Raw genomic sequence first — 24,804 nt, 5'->3', positions numbered from 1 at the left:
ACTGCACAAAATTTTTCTTCACCAACGTTGTAGTGCGAGAATGGAATAAGCTTCCACCATCAGTGGTCCAGTGTAACACGATTGACTCCTTCAAAAATAAGCTCGACCGTCACTTCCTTCAACTTAATATCAACTAGAGTAGAAGTGCAACGTTTTGGAGTCTTCTGATTAATGTAAAATCACTTAGGTTTAAGGACAGACCACCAAATCTGGACCATGGGGTCTGTGTGGTCTGATTTTCTATGTAAATCTATGTAAATCTCTCTCTCTCTCTCTCTCTCTCTCTCTCTCTCTCTCTCTCTCTCTCTCTCTCTCTCTCTCTCTCTCTCTCTCTCTCTCTCTCACTGTTTATCTATCTATCTATCACGTACTGTCTCTCTCTCTCTCTCTCTCTCTCTCTCTCTCTCTCTCTCTCTCTCTCTCTCTCTCTCTCTCTCTCTCTCTCTCTCTCTCTCTCTCTCTCTCTCTCTCTCTCTCTCTCTCTCTCTCTATCTATCTATCTATCTATACTCTCTCTCTCTCTCTCTCTCTCTCTCTCTCTCTCTCTCTCTCTCTCTCTCTCTCTCTCTCTCTCTCTCTCTCTCTCTCTCTCTCTCTCGTGACTGGAGGTGATGTCACACTCACATGGTTGAGGAAGGCTTGGGTGGGAGGGAAAGGAGGAGGAGGGGCTGGGTCTTTATAAGGGGGTGGTGCCATGCAGGGGAGCTCACTTCTTCTGTGGACTTTGAGAAGGTAAGACCATGAATCCCTCCCTCTTTATAATATCATCATTATTAATGCCACTAATGTATATACTGCAGGACAGAAATCTTCTTGATATATCTGATGCGTAGAATGCCTCCATGGTGCAGTGGATAGCGTGCCTAGCTATGAACAGATGGACGGGCTGCACGCTGATTGCACAGGACGGGATATGCTGGCCCACAGATTCATAACTTAGGCCATATATCTATTCTTTCATTTGTTTTAGCGCCCAAGCACATACATTTAAGTTTTAACAAGTCTTTTGGTAGGTACTGTATAGGCATTTTCGTGGGTAATTTTATGCCCCTGCTGGTGGTTTGAGCCTTCCTCGGTAACGTGCATGAGAGAAAACACTCCTGAGAACGCGATATGTCTCCTTTGCGGTCTCACGTATTTTAAGACACCATCGCTTCTCACATCAACTGTTTCTAAAGGTCAAAGAGGGGATAAATATTGTTTTCATGAGTGTTTTTAAGGTTCATGGCACAGAAGAAGGGTCAATCTACCACCAGGGTCATAAAACTACCCCTGGAAAGGCCTACAGCTCCTACGAAAGCCATGTCAAATATGTGAACTTGGGCGACGAAATGTTTTAAAATACGACTCTCATCAGTCATTTATTGATGCGAGAGGCGAACGGAAGCACCTGAGAATACTAATCTTGTCCCACTATAACTATTGCAATTATCCCGACCTTATTATTATTCCTTCATTATACTTGTTTGTAGCATTATTGTTAGTTATTATTATCAGTTGTCATTATTATTATCATTACTACTACTACTACTTCTACTATCACCACCACTACTACTACTACTACTACCTCTACCACTACTACCACCACCGCCACCACTGTTTCATCAGGTAGCCTCAGAATGTCCCGCCTAACCTGCTGTCTCGGGCTGCTGCTCGCCTGCTGCTCCCTGGTCCTCAGCATTCCTCCTCCAGAAGGTAAGACTGCTCCTTCTGTCCCTCCATCCACAGCCCCTCCTGTTCCCTTCCTCCCTTCCATTTTTTTCTCTCATTGTTGTTGTTTTTTTGGTTTTCTGTTTCCTTTTTCTATCCTCCACCCGCATCTCCTCTCTCTTTTTCCCTCCATGTGATTGTTTCTCTTTCTGTTTTTGTGTTTTTCTATTTTCTTTTCCTATGCTCATCCTCACCCCTTCTCTCTCTCTCTCTCTCCCTCCCTCTGTCCTTTCCCTTTTTATCTGCTTCTATTCTCCAGGTCTTCTCTGAATTAACTCCTGAAACTGTCATTTTCCCTCTCTCGTTCCCTCCCTTCCCCTTTATCTGCTTCTAATTCTTCTGGTCATTTTAAACTGCCACCAGGAACTTTATCAGGACAGTATTGAGTAGCATAATCAAGCTGGAGCCACAACAGTGCCATATATAATTTTCTTACGATATTCTTCAATTCTTGTGTTCTAATGGCATGTCTTATCCCCCCCCCCCCTCAGCTGGCAACCCCCCCGCCATAACACAGTTCAACCCCTTCCTGGCGGCCATGCAAGCCCCTGCTGCTGCCGGTTCTGCCCCCACGGCTGCTGCTGCTACCCCGCCTGCACCCACCAGTGAGTACACACACACACACACACACACACACACATACACACTGCTAGTAATCTAAGTTATGCAGAAAGCCCAGCCTACATGTTTAATTTGACAGCACTCAATTAAGATAAGGAAATAAAGGGGTGATGAAATGTTGATAATTATGCGCATGTGAAAGAAAAATGGAAAGGATTATAAATACATCATTGCTCATGGAGATAAAGCCAAGAGGACATGGGAGGAGATAAGCTAGAAAAGAATTTGTCACAGGAAGAAGGGCATTTAGAGAAGGGAATTAGGGCAGTAGTAGTAGTAGTAGTAGTAGTAGTAGTAGTAGTAGTAGTAGTAGTAGTAGTAGTAAGCCATTAGGAGAGAAGTCTCCACATGAAGGTGTAGCTCCTAAGCTATCTCTTTCTCCCTCGTTCTCCCCACAGCCTTGCCTCCAGCCGTCACAAACCTCATCGCCAAGTACAAGGCTGCTGCTGCTGCCTTCTACCCTACCGTGCCCATGGTGTAGCCGCCCAGCCACCCACTCAGCCAAGGCCTCCCTCTGCCAGTCAGCCATCCAGCCATTCAGCCCTGTGCCTCACTTGACAACTTTAATGCAATGTATCAGTACATATCTCTATTAATAACTATTGCAGACGATGTCTTTTGCTTCTGTTTTGATGCAGCACCTTATACCTACAGTGACACCTTTAGATAAAAAATAAAAATAAACTCAACCCTTGTGTGGACTGCATGCATGGGTACTAGGCAGAGTTGTAGACCAGACAGTGTGGAACATCTTTTAGCAATACCAGGGTCACTGACCTTATTTTTGAAGTAATCCTTGCATGGGGAGTCACTGGAGGTTCTATATCTAAGTGATGGCTCTCGAGGCGCTGCACGAGGAGGCGAAACCCTTGGGACTTCAGCAGGTCTCCTCTGGGCCAAGACCAAAGTGTATAGGTGTTTGGAGGCTTGCTGGGTGAAACACTGAAACACTACAGTACGTACGTCTGTTCGTGCGTGTGGCAAAAAATATTGAGATCTTGGCGCCAGGAAGTCCCACAGTGGATTGGCCTGGCCCACGTACGGTGTTATGGACTAGCTCAGCACGAGTAGATATAGAGGTTTTGCAGCTGACGTCATTAGTGGGGGTGCAGGGGTAGCGCGGGCCTGCACGGCCATTTTGGTGGTCAGTGGGGGTATCACTTATCAAAGCAAACCTTGGTGGCGGTTGCACAAGTGCTCTGTGTGTTCGTCAAGGGATACGTATGTTGTGCGGTTGGATATTCTAACCGACACGGGAGAGATGCTGTGTCATTTTATAGATTTCCAGCGAATCCAGAAGAGCGGGGGAAGTGGATAGCAGCTGTGAGGAGGGAAAACTGGCGGCCGTCTGCTTAATTCATCTCGACTCTGCAGTGCTCATTTTGTCAGAGGTAAATATTAAAGGCAAGACTGATATCAGATTATTACATGAGGTAACACTCATTTAGGTATTGCCCCGGGTCCCCTAGCTTACTGTGTGGCGGGGGATTACTCTGGAACGGGATTTACATGAGCTGGCGGAGGTATACAAGCTGGCGGAGGTAAACACGCATGGCGGCGCTCAAGCAGGGGAAGAAAAATAGGAAAGGAAATTCAGTGGAGGCGAAGTGCAGATCTTCATGTCCCTTGTGCTCGATCCCCTGTCTTACTCTGTGGCTGTGAGACATGGGACACTAAATGGGAACTAGGAGAGGCGGATTACTTTTGGTAAAGTGCACATGTCTACGCAGAATCATGGGATATCGCTGGAGTGATTTTGTGTCAAACCGGCGACTACGTGAGACTAATTAATTAATTAGGGTAGGCGGTGGCCGAACTGGTAGCGTACTGGGCCCACATTCACCGCGTGATGGACGACGCGGGTTCGAATCCCCACGCTACCACTCGGATTTTCCAGTCACCGCCGAGTGGCTTAAAACTACCCACATGCTGTCCTGAAGACCACCCATCAACCCGGACTCTAGAGGAAGCCGTCCAAGCGAATCAAGAACGAGTTCCGGGGGGCAGCATGAGCCAATGCAAGATGGCGCCACTATAAACATTCGCCTGCGCCAGAACGGGCTGGGCCGACCATCAGGCCCCACCTGGAAGAAGCCTTGGGCCGACCATCAGGCCCCACCAAGAAGATGCCTACCGGCGCAATAGCAACAACGTAAAAAAAAAAAAAATAAAAAAAAATTGACATATTATTACCTGCATAGTCCGTCAACACAAACTCCGGCTATACGGGCACGTGGCACCTGCCCGGATCGAGCCGATCCTTGCTGCTCACCGCGCGGGATGTTCTGTAAGAGACATGCAAATAACCCTGAGTGGAGGAGGCCAAGGGGACGAACGCGCACAAAGTTCGTAGCTTGAGCTAATTGATACAAGGCATTGAATTGATAGCTCCTGCCAGGAGGTGCTCATGATGAGAAGGGGGCCTGCATGGAGACTGGCCCGGAGGGATCCCCGAGCTTGGCGTCATATAGGACGGGCGCCTGTGAAGCTGAAATCCTCACAGGGCGACACGAGCGACGTGATCACCACACCCCAAAACAACATCGCGAGGAGATAAGACTAGAGAGCTAAAGGCCGCAAAGGAAGGGAAATCATGCAAGGAGTGACAACCCGAGGAAAGCAATAACATGAAAGAGAATCGCAGAAAAAAAAGATAAAACATGGACTACATAATGGGAGCCGTTACAAAGGCTTATCTTAGCTCTTGGTCTTGGCTGTGGCTGACGAGATAAACACAGGCGTTATGACAGGCAGACAGTGAAACATTATTATTTGAAGGCTGGACACGAGGAAGGAAGACTGGCTAAAGGCCGCCAAGGAAGGGAGACCAAGGAGTGACGACCCAAGCAACGATACCAAGCGTCAGAGGTCTACAGAGGAGGAGGCGGACAGGCAGCTGGCGTGGTCACCGTGAGTCAGCTGGAAAGGCTTGGCTCCTTGTCCTCGTAGTCAGCGTTGCCAGAGTGTTGTATTTACCGGCTTTTGACACTTGCCTATTGCCAAAGGACATCAGGAATTAACGATTTTAACGGTAACTATATATGGATCTCGTTATTGGGGTGCAGGTGACCGCTTTGGGGTCGGGAATCTGTAGCTACAAAAGGCTGAGTTGGACGGTGTGCTGGCTGGTGCCTTTGCTTCCATCACACACAGAACCCCGGGGAAAATTCTCGGGTAAAACTAGGGAACAACTACTTCTCCCCCTCCACCACCCCAGCCCCCCCTACCCCCCCAAGACAAGCCTGGGGAACTGTGGGGAACCGGGGTATTGGGGGGGGGAGCCCATATCACTGATAAATGGCCTTCCAAAATTTCCCTAGAAAAATCCCTAAATCAGGAAAAAATCCCTAGTCTCGAAAGTAAGGAAAATCCCTACACGGCAGCCGTCGGGCTGCGTGTTCTAAAAAAAATAAATAACCACGCGTGGTGGACCTGGTCTCACATGCGTGGGCTAATCACTAACCAAGCATACCATCGCTAACCAAGCGTACCCTCGCTAACCAAGCGTACCATCTATAACCAAGCGTACCGTTGCTAACCAAGCGTACCATCGCTAACCAAGCGTACCATCGCTAACCAAACGTACTGTTGCTAACCAAGCGTACCATTGCTAATCAAGCGTACCGTTGCTAACCAAACGTACCATCGCTAACCAAGCGTACCGTTGCTAACGAAGCGTACCATCGCTAACCAAACGTTTGTCGAAAAAGATATATGAAAAAATACATGAAAAAATATATGAAGATATTTGGCGGCACCGGCGCCATGGCGGCCGCCGCCAGATGAGACGACGCTTTCGTGATTATCCCCTATTTTCAACAATAAATAGTCCCTGAATTGGAAGTCACTTATTACTGCACTGCATTCGTAAATATTATCAATTATTTTTTATGCTTACCAAGAGGGGAAGTACTGTCCAAATTAAAGAAGAGTGGACAGCTGGAGTATACCCCACCATTACTGCGGAGGTTGATAAGGATTATAAAGGGCAGCAACTTCGTTAGGGAAGGCATGGAAGCGCTTGTTAGGGTCCTTGATGGTCATCAGGAACATAGAGCGGGCCAGATAGCCAACAAAGTGCTTCTTTTTCCTTCCATACAAAGGGACTTTAGCCTTAACGTCCCTCCACAACCTCTCAACGGTGTTGGTGTGCGCCAGGGTCATTGGGTCCACGAAGTTGAGTGAGTGGTTCACTTTTAAATGTTTATAACCCCTCTCCGACAAGCAGTTGTAAGCTTTCCAACAGTCAGAAATGATGGTTGTTCCCGGCTCAATTTTTTCTTCAATCAGACGAAGCAGGGTTTCACTGTCTCGTTTTTCAACGGGAACCATGAAGCAGGTTCGCGTCTCCCTGCACACACCACCAACCACCCACTGGCTCTCAACAATCCTTCCTACACTGTATTTTCTTTTTCCAAATTTACTCTCGTCAATTTCTACTATTTTTCCCGGGCCACCAATCTTTCCCTCACGCTTAATGCACCACTCTATGAGCACTTCTCTGCAAAAGCTTGCCTAATCACAAATACTACTGTCACTCATTCCAAACTCACTTCTCGTGAATTCATACGAAAAGCACCCACACAGATAAGCATTGACAAAAAACATCAATGTCTCTATATCGAGGTGTACTTTTTCAAAGAATGTGTTTTTGAAAACACTCTCACTCCAGTTACACTTTTTTTTCTTTGCTTTGATTTGCTACTGGCTTTTTGACAGCACCAGAGCTTAGTATTAAAGTTCAGTGTAGCGGGCTTCCCACAAGTGTCACAGGCTTTCGAGTCCAAAATCACTTTGTGACGAACACACAAGTCAAATAGTTCTCTTGGTTTTCCTGTATACTTGCGGTAAAACTCGAGAAGTCTGAAATCACAGTCTATACAGCGTTCCATGATGAAAAAGAGGGTTAGACTGAGTGACAGCGATGGAGTTCATAGGATGAGAGGAGGGCGATAATCCTACGTGGCACGATGACTTAGCAGCCGGCAGAAAAGGATACGTGGCAAGATGAAATGATCAATCTATTCGAATCCGACACAAGGTTCAGTCAAACGAAGAGAGGCTGTGCCGAAGAGATAAACCTTTGGCTTAGAATATCTCAATGCATTCCCACATATTTAAGCTGTTGTCGCAGTAAATTGCTATGAATCTGTACCTAAAACCTTAACAAATGTGAAGCAAATGCACTCATGATATTTTCTCAGTGTATTAGAAACTGGCGTTAGCTCGATTAATCCCTTTAGGGAACTGTGGTTTCGGTGGTTGTTAGCTCGATTAATCCCTGTATGGAACAGTTGTTTTAGTGATCAAAATGTCCCTACAAAAATCCCCAAAATCGGGAAAAATCCCTAGTCTCTAAAGAAAGGAAATTCCCTAACGTATACTCTTGTAATCTATTCCTATATAACGTAGCCGCCGCCGCAGCGGGTCTGTTGACGAGTGTTGGGCGTGTAATCGCGCATTGAACACTATCCGTTTGTTTTCTGACACGTGCTTGTCACACCACATGTGACACGCCCGTCTCTTTGTTGGACCCGGTATTGGGATAGTAATCGGTCCTTTTGTTAACCTACATGCACACCAATAAAGAGGTTAAATACTCAGTTAACACTTACCGAAAGGTAAAGTAGATGGATATTTTGAGGGAGTGAGTGTCGGGCCTTCCATCCATTATGGCGGCTTGAAAACAACTGACTTCAGGAACCCGCCGTTAGGTGCCGCGACTGAAACACCCTCGTGTAGTAACATTTTACGAATGTATTCCTTTAAAATCAGAAAATACAAATAGCTGCGGCATTAGTTGCTTTAATATAGAGAAAAAAATAACGTAAAACTAAAAAAGACCAGTTTTTTTGTCCGAAATCGTTATAATCCATGCGCGTTTTGGTTATTACTGAGTTAGGAACTAGTTTCTGTGGTGTAGTATAAGGCAGCTAAGAGGCTCAGTCTGCCCACAGAGCCCTCGTGTCATACAACAACACTGGACTTAGAAATTTTCCAGGCACCCCCACATAATCAAGCCGTATACGCAGTAAATTGGTACGACCGGGAACTAAAACCTTCGCAAATGTGAACCAAAAGAAGTATCCTATGCACTCTGCATGCTATTTTTTCGGTATATTAGAAGCAGTTGTTAGCTAGTTTAACCAATTCTCGAAGCCGTAGCCTACTAATTTCAAGACACTGACTATTTATTTCTGGGCAAAATGCGATGCTTTTTATTATGGAGATAGTTTTTTTTTTCTCCGGAAACCATTAATTGAGTGACTTTTTCAGTGTCCAAGGTCAACCTAACCGTCTAAGGAAGGGTGGGTGTGCTACGTCATGCTTTAGTTCCATTAAGATTATTACAACATCATAGCAATTTTCTTTCTCTTTTCCAGAAGTCACTTGTTACTGCACTGCACTCAGGGACCAAAAAGGAATCCATGTCGTAAATATTAACCAGAGGAGGCTACGCCTTTGTGAATATTATCCGAGAACCCTTTCAGTGGTGCCACAGGCCCTCCTTCACACACCCTGGGCCTAGATTCACTAAGGATTAGTGCATAGTTTTGAGAACATTGCGATACACAAAGCTCGCGCGGTAATAACTACCAACTAATCGATGACGTCACGGGTTAGCGCGCGGATTCACAATCCTTTACCGCGCTCTGTGTGACGCTAAATTTGTTGTTAAATAACTGCTGCCTCGGGGGTGTAGTAAACGCTAACAATATCATTATATTTACGTATAAATGCTTATAAATCGCGTTTTTCAACTTGAAATATAACTTTGCAAGTAGAGGAAGCCCATTTCTTTATAAAATGATGAGATATACACACTTTGAGAGGTATATGATAAGTGTGGGCGGTATGGCAACACCCGGCCGGGGGATTGCCAGACCTCCCTCCTCCTCATCCATTCGATCATCCATCCATCTCTGCATTTGTCCCTCCGTGGGACCATGGACCTTTGTCGGGTGACAGCCCATGAGTTGGGCTGCTAATATGGCAAGACAGTCTTAACTTTTCCTCGTTCCTTCCTTCCGTCCTTGTCTGCCTTGGTATATATATATGTGCTACATTATTTTTAATTTGCTCTCTTCCTGCCTCAATCTCCTCCTTATCTTCTTTTTCTTCCCCTTAAGCATGTTCTTAGATAACAAGACATCGAACAGAGAGTTACCTTGACGTAAATGTGCAGCAAACAACGAAATAATTGTTCCTAGATTATGATTTAGTACAGTTTGCCTTGAAAGAAAGAAAATGGGAAAAGAGAACGGGTTCTTTTGAACCAGCAGCTGGAGGGGCCTCCCTACGATTGGCTGACGGTCTTGTGAACATGCTTGTGATTCGCTGCAAGGCCAATGATGTCATCAACCAATCAGCGGCCTCGCTGACTTAGTGCGCCTCTAACTATCATCTAAAGTTTGCTTTGTGAATCTGACGCTAACGTCGGTCGCTAAATCAATAGTGCGTAGTTATGTTAGTTCGTAGTTAGTGAGTATGTTTGTGAATTCCAGCCCTGATCTGTTGACTTTAGCTTCCTTTAGATTTTTACCATAAACTTTAGGGAGCTGGAGGAGAGGACCAGGGGAGCTAATGTTGAAGAAGGGGTAGCTAGCCACCTCTTGCAGAGTTAATACTTACACTATGGATTCTTGGTCCCTGAATGCAGTACAGTAATGTATGACTTTTTGAAAATAGAAGGGGAGTCGAAGGGGGCAAAGCCCCCCGTTAAGGTGGATGATTTCGGTCAGGTTAGGTTTATTTGGCATGTTGTGTGGTGCAGTGAAAATATGCAGTGTGCGACAGGACATGGTGGCAGCAGGGGTGGGTCCACTATGTTAGTCGGTGATAATGGATGGGTTGGTGTGTCGGTGGGTGCACCTCAGGCATTGAAAAGTCAATCATTTAGTGGTTTCCAGAAATAAGACATCTCCATAACAAAAAGCATCACTTTGCCCAGATATAAACAGTCAGTGTCTCAAAAATAGTATGCTATCCTCTCTTCAACAATGTCCCCAGGGTGGCCATGGAGGAGGTCTTTCAAATACTCAGAGGGTTCACCAGGGTATGAGGGGCGCGGAGACTTCCTCAGACAGCCACAGACCACCGGCCACACCACACCCATAGGAGGAACATGTCTCTCCCCAAGAGTTGTGAACGCCTGGAACAACTAAATCCTTACCATACCTAACCTGCACTCCGCTGCTGAAATGTGATGAATGGAAATAAGTCCTTGATATATCCCGTTGCACCATATTTTAAGAAGTTAATGTCTTAGTAAAGAGTGATTTATGACGGCAAAGCAATGCAGCAGTGTGTTGTACCTGCAAAAAGTACTTCATAAAGTACTGTATAAAGGTATCCTGTGCAGAAATGGGTGTGCCTCTGGAATAATACAGTGTTTGAAGGTGATGGAGCTGAACTACTCATTGTATATATACTTCATAGTTTTTTTTTTTTTTTTTTTTTTTTACGTTGTTGCCTATTGCGCCGGTAGGCATCTTCCAGATGAGGCCTGATGGTCGGCCCAAGGCTTCTTCCAGGTGGGGCCTGATGGTCGGCCCAGCCCGTTCTGGCGCAGGCGAATGTTTATAGTGGCGCCATCTTGCATTGGCTCATGCTGCCCCCGGAACTCGTTCTTGATTCGCTTGGACGGCTTCCTCTAGAGTCCAGGTTGATGGGTGGTCTTCAGGACAGCATGTGGGTAGTTTTAAGCCACTCGGCGGTGACTGAAAAATCCGAGTGGTAGCGTGAGGATTCGAACCCGCGTCGTCCATCACGCGGCGAATGTGGGTCCAGTACGCTACCAGTTCGGCCACCACCTACATGTTTACTGTAATTTGTTCCAGTCATTTATAACACTGTGAGATAATATGTCCCTTGGTTGTTTTGTTGCATCTCTTCTTAGGCTGGGTTCACACGAGACACATTTAGTGGTCAGTGGCCACCACAAAAAATGGTAGCCACGAAAAATGGTGAGTAGGTGCACCCTGCACACGAGCCACTTGGTGGCGGCCACTCATGAGGTCGGCACGTGGCGTTATGGATCTCGTAGAGGTAGCAGCTGTCTGTGCTCTCTTGGCAAAAAGCGCAGAAGAAAGTACTGGGTTCACCCCATAGTTAGCAAATAATAGATTACTGTGTGTTACATTCCACACATCATTTACAGAGCTAAAAGAGCACCCTGATAAATTTTTTGACTACTTCAGAAAGTCACAGGACAGCTTTGATCCTATGACAGTAATTGGTCCACGTATAACACGGCAGGACATCAACGTGAGGAAGTGTGTGCCAGTAGAAGAGATCTCGAGACTTGCGGTAATCTTAATGTAAGGCTGAACATGAAGAATATAAAGTCACATTAGATGTAATTTTTTTACATAATTCAGCAGTCTTTGCGGTTACATGACATTTCCACTTTCTACTTCTGGGTAAATAAAACTACCACATTCAGTAGTTAATTCACACCAGAATCTGTTAATATGCAAAACTGTGAAACAAAATGAAACATTAATTCTGAAAGCATGTAGGCCCTTATTCATCATGTCCTGAACACAAGTTATGCATGAAGGTCATACTTATACATCATTATGACAGTCAAAATTCATTAAGGTCAAGACAGAGGGAATGTGGCGGGTGGCAGGGTGGTGGCCGCTGATAGTGGCTCGTGTGCACGCTGCCATTTGAAACAACGGTATCTAGCGCTGGCCACTGTGGCGTGGTCGGAAAAATGGCTCCGTCTGCCACAACTCACCACTGTTTTGTGGCGACCACTACAAAGTGGCCCGTGTGCATGCACCCATAGAGATGTGTGTGTTCTATTTTGACCATTATTTTGTGGCGGCCACTGACCACTACAAAGTGGCCCGTGTGCATGCACCCATAGAGATGTGTGTGTTCTATTTTGACCATTATTTTGTGGCGGCCACTGACCACTACAAAGTGGCCCGTGTGCATGCACCCATAGAGATGTGTGTGTTCTGTTTTGACCGCTATTTTGTGGCGGCCACTGACCACTACAAAGTGGCCCGTGTGCACGCACCCATAGAGATGTGTGTGTTCTATTTTGACCGTTATTTTGTGGCGGCCACTGACCACTACAAAGTGGCTCATGTGCATGCACCCATAGAGATGTGTGTGTTCTATTTTGACCGTTATTTTGTGGCGGCCACTGACCACTACAAAGTGGCTCATGTGAATCCAGCCTAAGCCCATTCAGTGCCAGAGGCAATGACAGACATCTGCCAACCCCTTGGTGCTGGGCAATTTTCTATTTTTTTTTCTCGGGCTTAATCACTTATTAGGATAAAAAAAAATAATCATGTGCATCTTGGGTACTCAAGTTTGCGTTTTCCATGACAGAATGGCTTGTGCAGTTATGATATCACGGGTGAAAATCGGTGGCCTGGACAGTACATTTGATGAATTTGATTTTTTTCATAGATAATGTGAGTTATAGTGATGTAGTTTTTTTGGCGTACAAACTCTCATATGAGGTATATCATGAGTTTTGAGTATATTTACACACATACAATAAGGGAACCATGCATATAACAAATATAGAAGGTGACACAGTGACAGATTACATTCAAACCATGACACATTGTATTGTAGCACTTGTAATACTTACATAAATCTTTTAGTCTATAATATTATTGCATTTGTGACTTATAACACTCTTGAGGACACATATGTAAATAACGCGAGCTACATGGCTACCAAATGACGGTCAGAGATTGACTGACTCAGTGTCCCAGGAGCGCGGCTTGGGTCATGGGAGGGGATGATGGGGGTGGGCTTGGAAAAAGGCAGGCCTACAAGCCAAGCAAGTTTGGCCACGCTGGCTACAGTGCTTATTGCGCTACAATTTTTAAAACTGCAGTCCAAATAACTACGGACATGGCACTGAGGGGACGGATCAGGTTGTCCATATATATACACATGTGGCACTGAAGGGGTTAACCCTTTCCATCCGTGACGCAGACGTCGGCGTCACAGTATGGAAAGAGTCAAGAGGAACTGGAAGAGGATTAATCCTCTTTTAAACCTCTCAATCCTCCTCTAAGTTCCTCTTAATCCTCTTCCATTTCCTCTTAAGAGGTTTAGAAGAGGATTGAGAGGAAATGGAAGAGGATTAAGAGGTTTAAAAGAGGACTAACGGTGACGCTGTCGGACGCCAACGTCGGCGTCGCCGGAGTGAAGGGGCTAACTGACTCTTGGTCATCCTCTCGTAGCCGTTTCGGTGAAATTTTCTCAGTTGCGCCAGACATATCGAAAGCTTTTGATAGAGTCTGGCACAACTCTTTGCTCTCTAAACTGCCCTCTTTCAGATTTTATCCCTCTCTCTGTTCCTTTATCTCCAGTTTCCTTTCCGGCCGTTCTATCTCTGCGGTGGTAGACGGTCACTGTTCTTCCCCTAAACCTATCAACAGTGGTGTTCCACATCGCTCTGTCCTATCACCCACTCTCTTCCTGTTATTCATCAATGATCTTTCCATAACAAACTGTCCTATCCACTCATACGCTGATGACTCCACTCTGCATTATGCAACTTCTTTCAACAGAAGACCCTCCCAACAGGAATTACAAGACCCTAGACTGGAGGCTGCAGAACACTTAACTTCAGACCTTGCTATCATTTCCAATTGGGGTAAAAGGAACCTTGTGTCCTTCAATGCCTCAAAAAACAGATTTCTCCACCTATCAACTCGACACAATCTTCAAAACACCTATCCCCTATTCTTTGACAACGCTCAGCTGTCACCTTCTTCAACACTAAACATCCTCGGTCTATCCTTAACTCAAAATCTTAACTGGAAACTTCACATCTCTCTCACTAAATCAGCTTCCTCGAGGTTGGGCGTTCTGTATTGTCTCCGCCAGTTCTTCTCCCCTGCACAGTTGCTATCCATATACAGGGGCCTTGTCCGCCCTCGTATGGAGTATGCATCTCACGTGTGGGAGGGCTCCATTCACACAGCTCTCCTGGACAGAATGGAGTCTAAGGCTCTTTGTCTCATCAGCTCTCCTCCTCTTACTGATAGTCTTCTACCTCTTAAATTCTGCTGCCATGTTGCCTCTCTTTCTATCTTCTATCGATATTTTCATGCTGACTGCTCTTCTGAACATGCTATCTGCATGCCTCCCCCCCTCCCGCGGCCTCGCCACACACGACTTTCTACTCAAGCTGATCCCTTTACTGTCCAAATCCCTTACGCACGAGTTAACCAGCATTTTCACTCTCATCCCTCACGCTGGTAAACTCTGGAACAATCTGCCTTCATCTGTATTTCCTCCTGCCTACGACTTGAAATCTTTCAAGAGAAGGGTATCAGGACACCTCTCCTCCCGAAATTGACCTCTCTTTTGGCCACGCCTCTGTACTCCTTTTAGGAGCAGTGAGTAGTGGGCTTTTTTTCATTATTGTTTCCTTTTTTATGCCCTTGAACTGTCTCCTTTGCTGTAAAAAAAAAAAAAAAAATACAAGTGAATCACCAGCATCCCAGGCCCTTATCTATTTTAGCACCTGTTGTACTGTGCAGTTTGACATCATTCTTTCTGATAGATCTTTCCCCACTATTCATTTGAATTCAGCTAAATAAGGGCCAAGGGGGATGAAGCCCCCCACAGAGAGGTGATGACAGGCTTGGTTAGAGTGAGATAAGGGGCTCAAGGGGTCCTGAGCCCCCTACCCCCCTTGCCAAGTGGTGATGTCTGGTTTGGTTAGTAAGAAAAGCGGGTTAAGTCACGAGCATTATAAATTTTCACCTGAAAGGCTGCCAAGCAGTGAATAAAGCATTTATTATTATGATTATTTTATTACTATGTTCTGTAGCATGGGCACCCTTGCCACACTGGTATGTTCCTTGGGGGCAACCTGGACACATTGATATGTTTCCTGGGGGCGCTCTTGCTACAATGATATGTTTAAAATAAGTAACATCCATCCCAAGACGACTTCAGTGTAAGCTATTTGATTGGTCAGAAAATGACATCTTCATTTCATCCCTTTCTCTGTGAGCTCTGGACTTGTCTTCCTTCACCTGTGTTTCTTCCTTCCAACCACTTGTGTGTTTTCAAGAGGGAACCATCGAGACACTTCCCTAAGCTAAGCTACAGTCACTGTGCCATGAATTGTTCCAGGCTCTCTGAACTTGCTGACTGCATGCCTCCCCCCTCCTGTGGTCCCTTGCACACAACTTTCCACTCATGCTCATCCCTATGCTATCCAAATCCCTTATGCAAGAGTTAACCAGCATACTCATTCTTTCATTCTTTTCACCGGTAAACTCTAGAACAGCCTTCCTTCATCTGTATTTCCTCCTGCTGACAACTTGAACTCTTTCAAAAGAAGAGTATCTGGACACCTCTCCACCCTAAATTGACCTCTCCTCTGGCCTCTCCTTCTTTTTATAGTAGGAGCAGCATCTGCGCAGCTTTGCGCAGTGGCAGTATCATAACCAATGAGGTTCATCCGAGGTGCGTTTTGCTGCCTATGCGTACAGCTCCCTTGTTTAGGGTATTGGGAAAGGAGCAATACGGCTACCCTCTGACTGGGAAGGTAGCCTACCCCATCCTCACCTTCACATGGTGCGCACCGTTACTGTACCCTGCGGGGTAGAACCAGCGTGGGGGGGGGGCAGTGACCATCAGCTGCTTTGTTTTAATCCTTTTAGCCTTGACAAGGAGCAAGTCTCCATAACACTACATTGGACTGGCCACCCATTGGTGGCCTCTAATACTTTTATCGAGTTTTTAGAGGCAGGAGCGATGGCCAGAGGGCGGCAGAAGAGAAAGGAATGTATGAGACTGGTGTCTATTAATGTGAATGGTTTAGGTGGTGAGGAAAAGAGGAGAGTGATGATTGAAAATTTTGTAAATGGTAGAGTGGATGTGTTGGGAGTGAGTCAAACACATATTCCATACCTGTCAAGCTACTGTGGTGTCTTGCCATAAGATTTTGCGTTAGAGACCATAAGTTTGTGTATAAAACGGTAATTAAACCATAAGAAAACCGTATTTTTGTAAACAATACTGTTTTTCAGTATGTGGTGTTCATAGTGTCATGTGTTTACATTGTGTACAACAGTAACCGTTACTCAGCACGCTCACATGAATTTAAATATGGCTCGTATGATATATTTGAAATTGTTTAAAACAAACATATTAAGAAAAAACACATCACAAGTGGAGAAAAAACGTAAGATTTTCAAATTACACCGTAAGACTTGAAAATCACCGTAATTACGTAAGACTTACGCAAAAAACGTAAGACTTGACAGGTGTGATATTCGAGGAACTGGTGTGAGTGATGGTAGAGAGGGTACGTGGGAGGGTGTGCCTGGGGGGGTTGTATGGACGGGGATAGATGAGAAGTATAGAGGCAGGAGTAAGGAAGGATGTGCTATTGTGATGTCTGAAAGAGTGTGGAATGGTGTGACTGATTATGGTTGGAAGGGATCAAGAATTGTGTGGGTGAAAGGAAAAGTAGGTTTAGAAAAGTATGCATGGGTGTGTATTTATGCACCAGTAAATGTGAAAAGTAAAAAAGGACTGAGAGAAAGGGAAGCTTTTGGGAGGAAGTGAATGCATGTTTGAAGAGTTTTGAGAAAGAAAGGAAACTTATTATGATGGGAGATATGAATGCTAAAGTGGGTGATGAATGTGTGATGGATGTGGTGGGAAAATGGGGGATACCTGGGAAGAATGAAAATGGAGAGTGCCTGGTGGATGTCTGTGATGAGAGGGGAATGTTCCTAGCGAACACCTTCTTTCAGCACAAGAATATCCACCGATACACATGGAGGAGGGGAGAAGATAATGAACAAAAAGGATTGATTGATTATGAGGCAGTAGATGAAAGGCTTAGAAAAGAAATTTGTGACGCGAAGGTAGTAAGAGGAATGTTCGATGGATCTGACCATCTTGCAGTGCTGGCAAAGTTAAACCTGAAAGAAAAGTGGGTGTTTGAAAAGAAAGGTGAAGTAAAAAAGGAAATACTGAAGATAGAAAAGTTACAGGAAAAAGAAATAAAAGATGAGTATAACCGTGAAATGGCAGAGGCCTTAAGTGAAAAATGGGAAAGTGTAAAAGATAATACAAATATTGAAAAAGTTTTTTGAACATTTAAAGAAATAATGGTAACTACAACAAAAAAGTGTTAGGGATGAAAGTGGTGAGAGATGGAAAAAGAAAAGGAAATTCATGGTGGACAGAAGAGATAAGGAGGATAGTAAAAGAGAAAAGGGAACTTTTTAAGAAAACTCAAGAAAGAAATGTGGCTGAACACGTAAAAAGGGAAAGGAAAAAGAAATATAGAGAATGCAAAATGAAATTAAAACAAGCAATAAGAGAAAGTAAGAAGAGAGTTGATGAAGACTTTGGAAAAAGACTAAGTGAAAAATATAAAGGGAACAGGAAATCATATTGGAAAGAAGTAAAAAGCGAAAGAAATGCAGAAAATATCTCCCCAAGTAAAATAAATGAAGCTATGGATGAGAATGGAAAGATGCTGAAAGACGGGGAAGCTGTGAAAGAGATGGAGAGAATATTTCAAAAACTTAATGAATTTTGAGGATGGACGTCCAGCAGCTGTAACAGCAGCAGCTTTGAGTAGAGGTAGAGGAGGAGTATATGAAGAAAGAAGTATAACATATGAAGAAGTAAATCAAGCAATAAAAAGATTAAAAAATGGAAAGGCAGCAGGAATTGATGGAATCACAGCAGAAATGTTGAAGTGTGGAGGAGATGAAGTTGTGAAATGAATGGTCAAGATATTTGAAGTAGCATGGGAGGGGGGGGTGGTGCCAGCAGACTGGACAAAAACCATCATTGTCCCAGTTTACAAGGGGAAGGGAAGGAGAGGGGAACGTGGGAGCTATAGAGGTGTAAGTCTCCTGAGTATACCCGGAAAGGTATATGGAAAAGTCATAATAGAGAGGGTGCAAAGACTTACAGAAGAGAAAATCAGTGAAGAGCAAGGAGGCTTCAGGAAGGGAAGGGGATGTGTGGATCAGATATTTGCCTTCAGGATGGTAGTAGAAAAAATATTAGCAAAAGGAAAGAAACTATACGCTGCCTTCATGGATTTGGAAAAAGCTTATGACAGAGTCGATTGGATTGCATTGTGGGATGTTTTAAAGATTTATGGTGTGGGAGAAAAACTGCTTAGTGCAATAAAGTCTTTCTATGAGGATGGAGAAACAAGTGAACACTTTGAGATTAAAGTGGGCTTAAGACAGGGGTGCGTCATGTCACCATGGTTATTCAATATTTATATGGACGGTGTTATTAGAGAAATTAAGGGCAAAGTTGGAGAAGTTGGAGTAAGACTGTTCGATGAGGGAAGGAAGTGGGTACTGAATTCAATACTGTTTGCTGATGACACGGTGCTCATTGCAGAAAATGAAAGTGACCTACAAAATTTGGTCAGTGTTTTTGATAGTGTATGCAATAGGAGAAAGCTGAAAGAAAACGTCAACAAAAGTAAAGTGATGGTTTGTGAGAGAAGTAGATTTTGTATGCCCATATAGAGTGGGAATTGAATGTGAAAAAGAATTCAAAATAATTCTGAATGGTGAAGAAATGGAGGAGGTCAATGAGTTTAAGTACCTTGGATCAGTTATGTGTAAGCATGGTGGTATGGAGGGAGAGATAAGAGAAAGGGCATTGCAAGGAAGAAGGGTGGTAGGGTCTTTGGGACGAATCATGAATGGCAGAAGTGTGAGCATGGAGGTAAAGAGGGATTTGAGAAATACAATAATAGTACCAACCCTCACATATGCAAGTGAAACATGGGCCTGGAATGAAAGTCAGAGGTCTAGAGTGCAGGCAGTGGAAATGAGTTATTTGAGGAGTGCTTGTGGTGTGAGTAGAATGGATGGAATGAGTAATGAAAGTGTGTACGAGCGTTTTGGAATGTGTCACAGGGGTGAAGGGAAGAAGTGTGGAGTGGTGGAAGAAGTGAAGTGACAGACTTTAAAGTGGTTTGGCCACATGGAGCAAATGGAGGAGAGTAAGATGACCAGAAGGGTGTATGTGAGTGAGATAAAGGGAGGGAATGCTAGAGGACGACCTCCAGTGAAATGGAGGGATAGGGTGCAAGAGTACGTTAGGGAGAGGGGGGAAAGATCTTTGAGAAACTTTGAGCAGGCAAGGAGGGAGTGTCTGGATAGAGAAAGTTGGAAGCTCTTCTGCCGTGGCCATCCCCTGGTGGGAGCTCCTAGGAGCAGGCGTCGATGAAATGATGATAATGATGAGCAGCATCTGGCAGGCCTTCTGTTGCTGTTTTTGTTTTTCACCCTTGAGCCGCCTTTATTGCTGTAAAAAATAATACATCCGGAATTTATCTCTTCTCCCCACTCATTTTTATTTATTTTTCTTGGAGCAGTGCCGAGTTGTACTAGTATTTAGTTTTCATTTAGTTTTTGCCTTTGAGCTGTTTCCTCTACTGTAAAAAAAGAAGCCTGCCCCATTGTCCAGAGATACAGTGCTGATTGGCTGGATGGAAGGATCTCAGTGTTAGGAGTCTCTTGTTTTAGGGGGAGGGAAGGGGGAAGGGGGGGGGCTCCTGGACCAGCTAAGTGTGGGGTGACTATAGCCATGATTCTGATACTTCTGTCCTCTCCCCACCCACCACTTTCCCCCTTCGCGCCGTGGATAAGGAACAAGCAGCTGTGTGGCGTATCCGAGACTACTGTTGGGGTATTTTTGAGGAGTTTTTTTGTTTCACCTCCAAGTTTTTTTTTCTGTGTGTCTTTATTGTGTGGGAAGCAGGGACTGGCAAGCTTTTTACTCTATTTATTTACCCATGAACTGTCTGATTTAATGTATATGTAGTTGGGAAATAGTTTTACCTTTTCATGGTTTTATATATTTTTCTCCCACCTCCAAGTTTCTTCTTCAGTGTATTTTTATTATGTGGGAAGCAGGGACTGGCAAGCTCTTTACTCTAATTTTTTTCCCATGAACTGTCTGATTTAATGAATGTGTAGTTGGGAAATAGGTTCAGCTCTTTTCTTCATTAGTGTTTTATATATTTTTCTCTCACCTCCAAGTTTATTTTTCTATGTATTTTTATTGTGTGGGAAGCAGGGATTGGCAAGCTTTTTACTCTAATTTTTTTTCCCATGAACTGTCTGATTTAATGTATATGTAGTTGGGAAATAGGTTCAACTCTTTTCTTCATTAGTGTTTTATATATTTTTCTCACCTCCAAGTTTCTTCTTCCGTGTATTTTCATTGTGTGGGAGTTGTGGTTCGCGGACATTCTTTACTTTTTTTTTTTTTTTTCCCCATGAACTGTCTGCCTTGATGTGTGGGGAGGGGGTGCAGAGTCGTAGCCGGAGTTGGTAAAAATTTCTTCGACTCCGACTCCTTTATGTGTGATGTGGAGTGGCTGGGTGTGGAGTGGCTGGGTGTGGAGTGGTGTGGCGAAGTTTGATCTGCCTACCATTGTACTGCAGAAGAGGGGGAGGGGGGAGGGGGTGGAGCTGGAGTCAGAGTTGCAACCTTGAAATTTCCTGGTCAGTTTTTTGTATTTCCGACTCCACACCCGCTGAAAATAAGTACATACAGCACTTTTTTTATTAATCTTTTGTTTTCCCCACAAGCCACAAACTGTAATCCTCAACAAGCCATGGTTTTGCTACTTCAGTGATTTGTGGACTTTTTTGCTTTGATCTGTTTGGGACGATGCAACAGGTGCAATACTTTCTTATTTAGTAATGTTTTTTATTTCCTTCGTTTCCAGATCTGAAATGGCTTGGCTACCGCTGGTCTATGCCATCATATTCCCTAACCTTGGGGGCATTGCCAGTGCAGGCCTGACGAGAAATGCCGTGCGAGACTGGTATGACAAGGTGGGTGATGCATTTTGTATGATGGAAACTTTCTCAAGGGCAAAGGGGAGCAGTCAGCAGGACAATATCAACGGAAGATAGAGAGAGAGGCAACTTATGTAGCTCCATCACTGTGCCATAAACGGGGTTACTATAATGTTTTATTGATGTGGAGCAACTCTGTCACTGAGACCCAAAGACCCACCCTCTTTGCTGACACAAGTATGCGGACTTTGTGTAGCCAGGTGGGATATTTTCTTGGAGGCAAATGAGACTGATAGGTCTGCCACATTCTGTCTTGTTCATTTTGTTTCGTAAGCTTGTATTTGTCGTATCATTTTTCTGTGATCTTCATTGAGCTTCTTTATAAGTTCTCCAAATGCTTGCAACAAAAGGTAAAGTAAAGTTGGGAGCACAGGCCACAGCTGTGTGTGGTGGTGGTGCTCACCCCCATCCCATTGGCTCCTTCAGCCATGTAACATCCAGGTTACCTCAGATTACCTTCCCCAGGTTTCCCCGGGTACCCATTCGTCCACCGTCCTGAAAGGAAGCATGAACAGCTGGGTGGGCTTGGGACAAATCACAGGAAAATGCTATGACAAATAGAAGCCTTATGGAAGGAAATTCATAAGATATATATCCCATATCTTTCAATCATGTTTGGCTCGTTATCCTACCTGGCTATACACACTTCTGTAAAACAGTGTCTATGTACTTGTAACAACAAAGATCAGTAAAACATTTTAGCAACCCTTAATGACACAAAGACATAGCCAGAGTAAGTTGTCTTTCTTTTTACCTTCTATGGATACTGTCATACTGACTGCTCCTCAGAACTTTCTCACTGCATGCCTCCCCCCCTCCCTCACTCTGCTGCCCATGATTTTCTACTCTCACTCATCCCTATGCTATCCAAATCTCTCACACAAGAGTTAGCCAGCATCTTCATTCCTTCATTCCTTTCACTGGTAAACTGGAGCAGCCTTCCTTCCTCACATATGCAAGTGAAACATGGGCCTGGGATGAAAGTCAGAGGTCTAGAGTGCAGGCAATGGAAATGAGTTATTTGCCTGTGGTGTGAGCAGAATGGATGGAATGAGTAATGAAAGTGTGTACAAGCATTTTGGAATGTGTCACAGGGGTGAAGGGAAGAAGTGTGGAGTGGTGGAAGAAGTGAAGCAACAGACCTTAAAGTGGTTTGGCCACATGGAGTGAATGGAGGAGAGTAAGATGACCAGAAGGGTGTATGTGAGTGAGATAGAGGGAGGGAATGCTAGAGGACGACCTCCAGTGAAATGGAGGGATAGGGTGCAAGAGTACGTTAGGGAGAGGGGGGAAAGATCTTTGAGAAACTTTGAGCAGGCAAGGAGGGAGTGTCTGGATAGAGAAAGTTGAAAGCTCTTCTGCCGTGGCCATCCCCTGGTGGGAGCTCCTAGGAGCAGGCGTCGATGAAATGATGATGATGAGTATCAAGACGCCTCTCCGCCCAAAACTGACCTCTTCTGGCCTCTTCGTTTTGCCTTGCCAGGAGCAGCATTTGGTGGGCTTTTTGTATTTTCTTTGTTTATTTCCTTTGAGTTGTTTCAGTTACCATAAAAAAACACTACCCAATTTTCTAGGAGCTTTATTTCCTAAGTAACTACATTATTCACCAGGATACACAAGAATATTAGGAGGCCACAAGAGGCCAGAGAGGTGGCCTACACATGGCTGCTGCTGTTGTTATCCAGCATTGCCAGCTGATGGTATTGCCGTGGGGCCCAAGCCTGAGCTGTGGATTATCATGCTTTGGCAACCTGCTGTCACACAGTATGTTCGATTTTGTGTATAGTATATGATAGCCCATGAACAGGAAATAGTTTTCGACATCAATAATATTCAGGCAGCAATGACAAATACTGTCAATTATAGGCGAGTTTGAGTTCAAGTTATTAGTATTGTTGCAGACAGCTGTATTGTTATACTTTTCTCCTTGGAGGGCACCACCAAAACTGTTTAAGAATTATAATCAGTCATCATCATCATCATCATTTTGTTTAATGTTCATTTTCAGTCTTTCTGAGTGGTTGGACACTTTATGGTTTTCCTCCATTCTACTCTGTTTTCTGCCCAATGTTCATCCAATCCCATCAGTGCCAAGTCTTCCTGTATACACCTTCTCCATGTTTTCCTAGGTCTACCAACTGGTCTCCTTCCTTCTACCTCTAATCTCTCCACAACTCCCAGCACTGTGTCCTCCCCTGCTCTCTTTACATGTCCAAACCATAGGAGTCTTTCCCTTCTGAGCACTGTTTCCAGGTCCTCTACTCCACATCTGTTACCTACATCTGCACTGGACACCCTGTCTTGCCACCTGATCCCCGCCATATACCTCAGCATTCTGCGATCACTTGCTCTCAATACCTCCATCAATTTTCTAGTTAGAGCCCATGTGTCTGCTCCATACAACATCACTGATCTAATACATGTTTGGTACACCCCTGCTCTGCTCTTTAGAGGGATGCTACAATTCACAAATAAACCAGCCACCTCCCTCCACTTTAACCACGCTGCCGCCACTCTCGCTCTCACAGTCCTCTCCACTCCCGCCTCACAGTCCAGAACATCTCCCAAATAACAGAAATGTTCTACCTCATCCAGCTCTCCTCCATTCACCTCTAGTTCATCCCTCTCAGTTTCTTGTCCTTGCTGTCTCCTTACACAAGCTGGACATGTAAAATTCTGCACTTCTCTTACATTTCTGAGGCCTGAGCATCTAAGGTGGCACCACTGCCTGCAACATGTGTACAAGACTGAATTTACACCTCATGAATTAACAAAACCGCTCCCTGCAACAGTATTAATGATTTAAATCTCAAAATTAACTATAAAGGAAGGTATTTGCCATTGACTGACACCTGTTTCATATGTGCAGGCCACACTTTATTATCCATGACTTTGGACATGTGTTGTGACAGACTATTTCCAGAGTATGATGATACACACCTCAGGCTTGGGGCCCATGATAATAGGTGGTACAGGGTGGTGGTGGTTGGTACAGTGTGGTACAGGGTGGTGGTGGTTGGTACAGGGTGGTGGTGGTTGGTACAGTGTGGTACAGGGTGGTGGTGGTTGGTACAGTGTGGTACAGGGTGGTGGTGGTTGGTACAGGGTGGTACAGGGTGGTGGTGGTTGGTACAGTGTGGTACAGGGTGGTGGTGGTTGGTACAGTGTGGTACAGGGTGGTGGTGGTTGGTACAGTGTGGTACAGGGTGGTGGTGGTTGGTACAGTGTGGTGGTGGTTGGTACAGTGTGGTACAGGGTGGTGGTGGTTGGTACAGTGTGGTACAGGATGGTGGTGGTTGATACAGTGTGGTACAGGGTGGTGGTGGTTGGTACAGTGTGGTACAGGGTGGTGGTGGTTGGTACAGTGTGGTACAGGGTGGTGGTGGTTGGTACAGTGTGGTACAGGGTGGTGGTGGTTGGTACAGTGTGGTACAGGGTGGTGGTGGTTGGTACAGTGTGGTGCCAGGGTGGTGGTGGTTGGTACAGTGTGGTACAGGGTGGTACAGGGTGGTGGTGGTTGGTACAGGGTGGTACAGTGTGGTGGTGGTTGGTACAGGGTGGTACAGGGTGGTGGTGGTTGGTACAGTGTGGTACAGTG

The 24,804-nt window shown here is 44.8% G+C and overlaps 1 protein-coding gene across 2 annotated transcripts in view; it reads left to right on the top strand.

The window, feature by feature from the left end:
• The first annotated feature begins 5,030 nt into the window (after positions 1 to 5,030).
• Positions 5,031 to 24,804, top strand: part of LOC126984732 (translocator protein-like) — a 29,337-nt gene continuing 9,563 nt past the window's right edge. Inside the window, exons 1-2 of one of the 2 annotated variants that reach the window (XM_050838757.1) lie at positions 5,031 to 5,241; positions 21,074 to 21,182. In XM_050838757.1, the coding sequence (XP_050694714.1) occupies positions 21,081 to 21,182 (102 nt within the window). In that variant the 5' untranslated portion in view covers positions 5,031 to 5,241; positions 21,074 to 21,080. Of the gene's footprint in view, positions 5,363 to 21,073; positions 21,183 to 24,804 lie in introns of both variants that reach the window. The other variant, XM_050838756.1, reaches the window with a different exon arrangement.

This window comes from Eriocheir sinensis, chromosome 57, assembly GCF_024679095.1.
Source record: "Eriocheir sinensis breed Jianghai 21 chromosome 57, ASM2467909v1, whole genome shotgun sequence".
In the NCBI taxonomy this organism is placed as follows: Eukaryota; Metazoa; Arthropoda; class Malacostraca; order Decapoda; family Varunidae; genus Eriocheir; species Eriocheir sinensis.
Note: the sequence above shows the minus strand (reverse complement) of the source record. Positions and strands in the feature narration are given on the sequence as shown.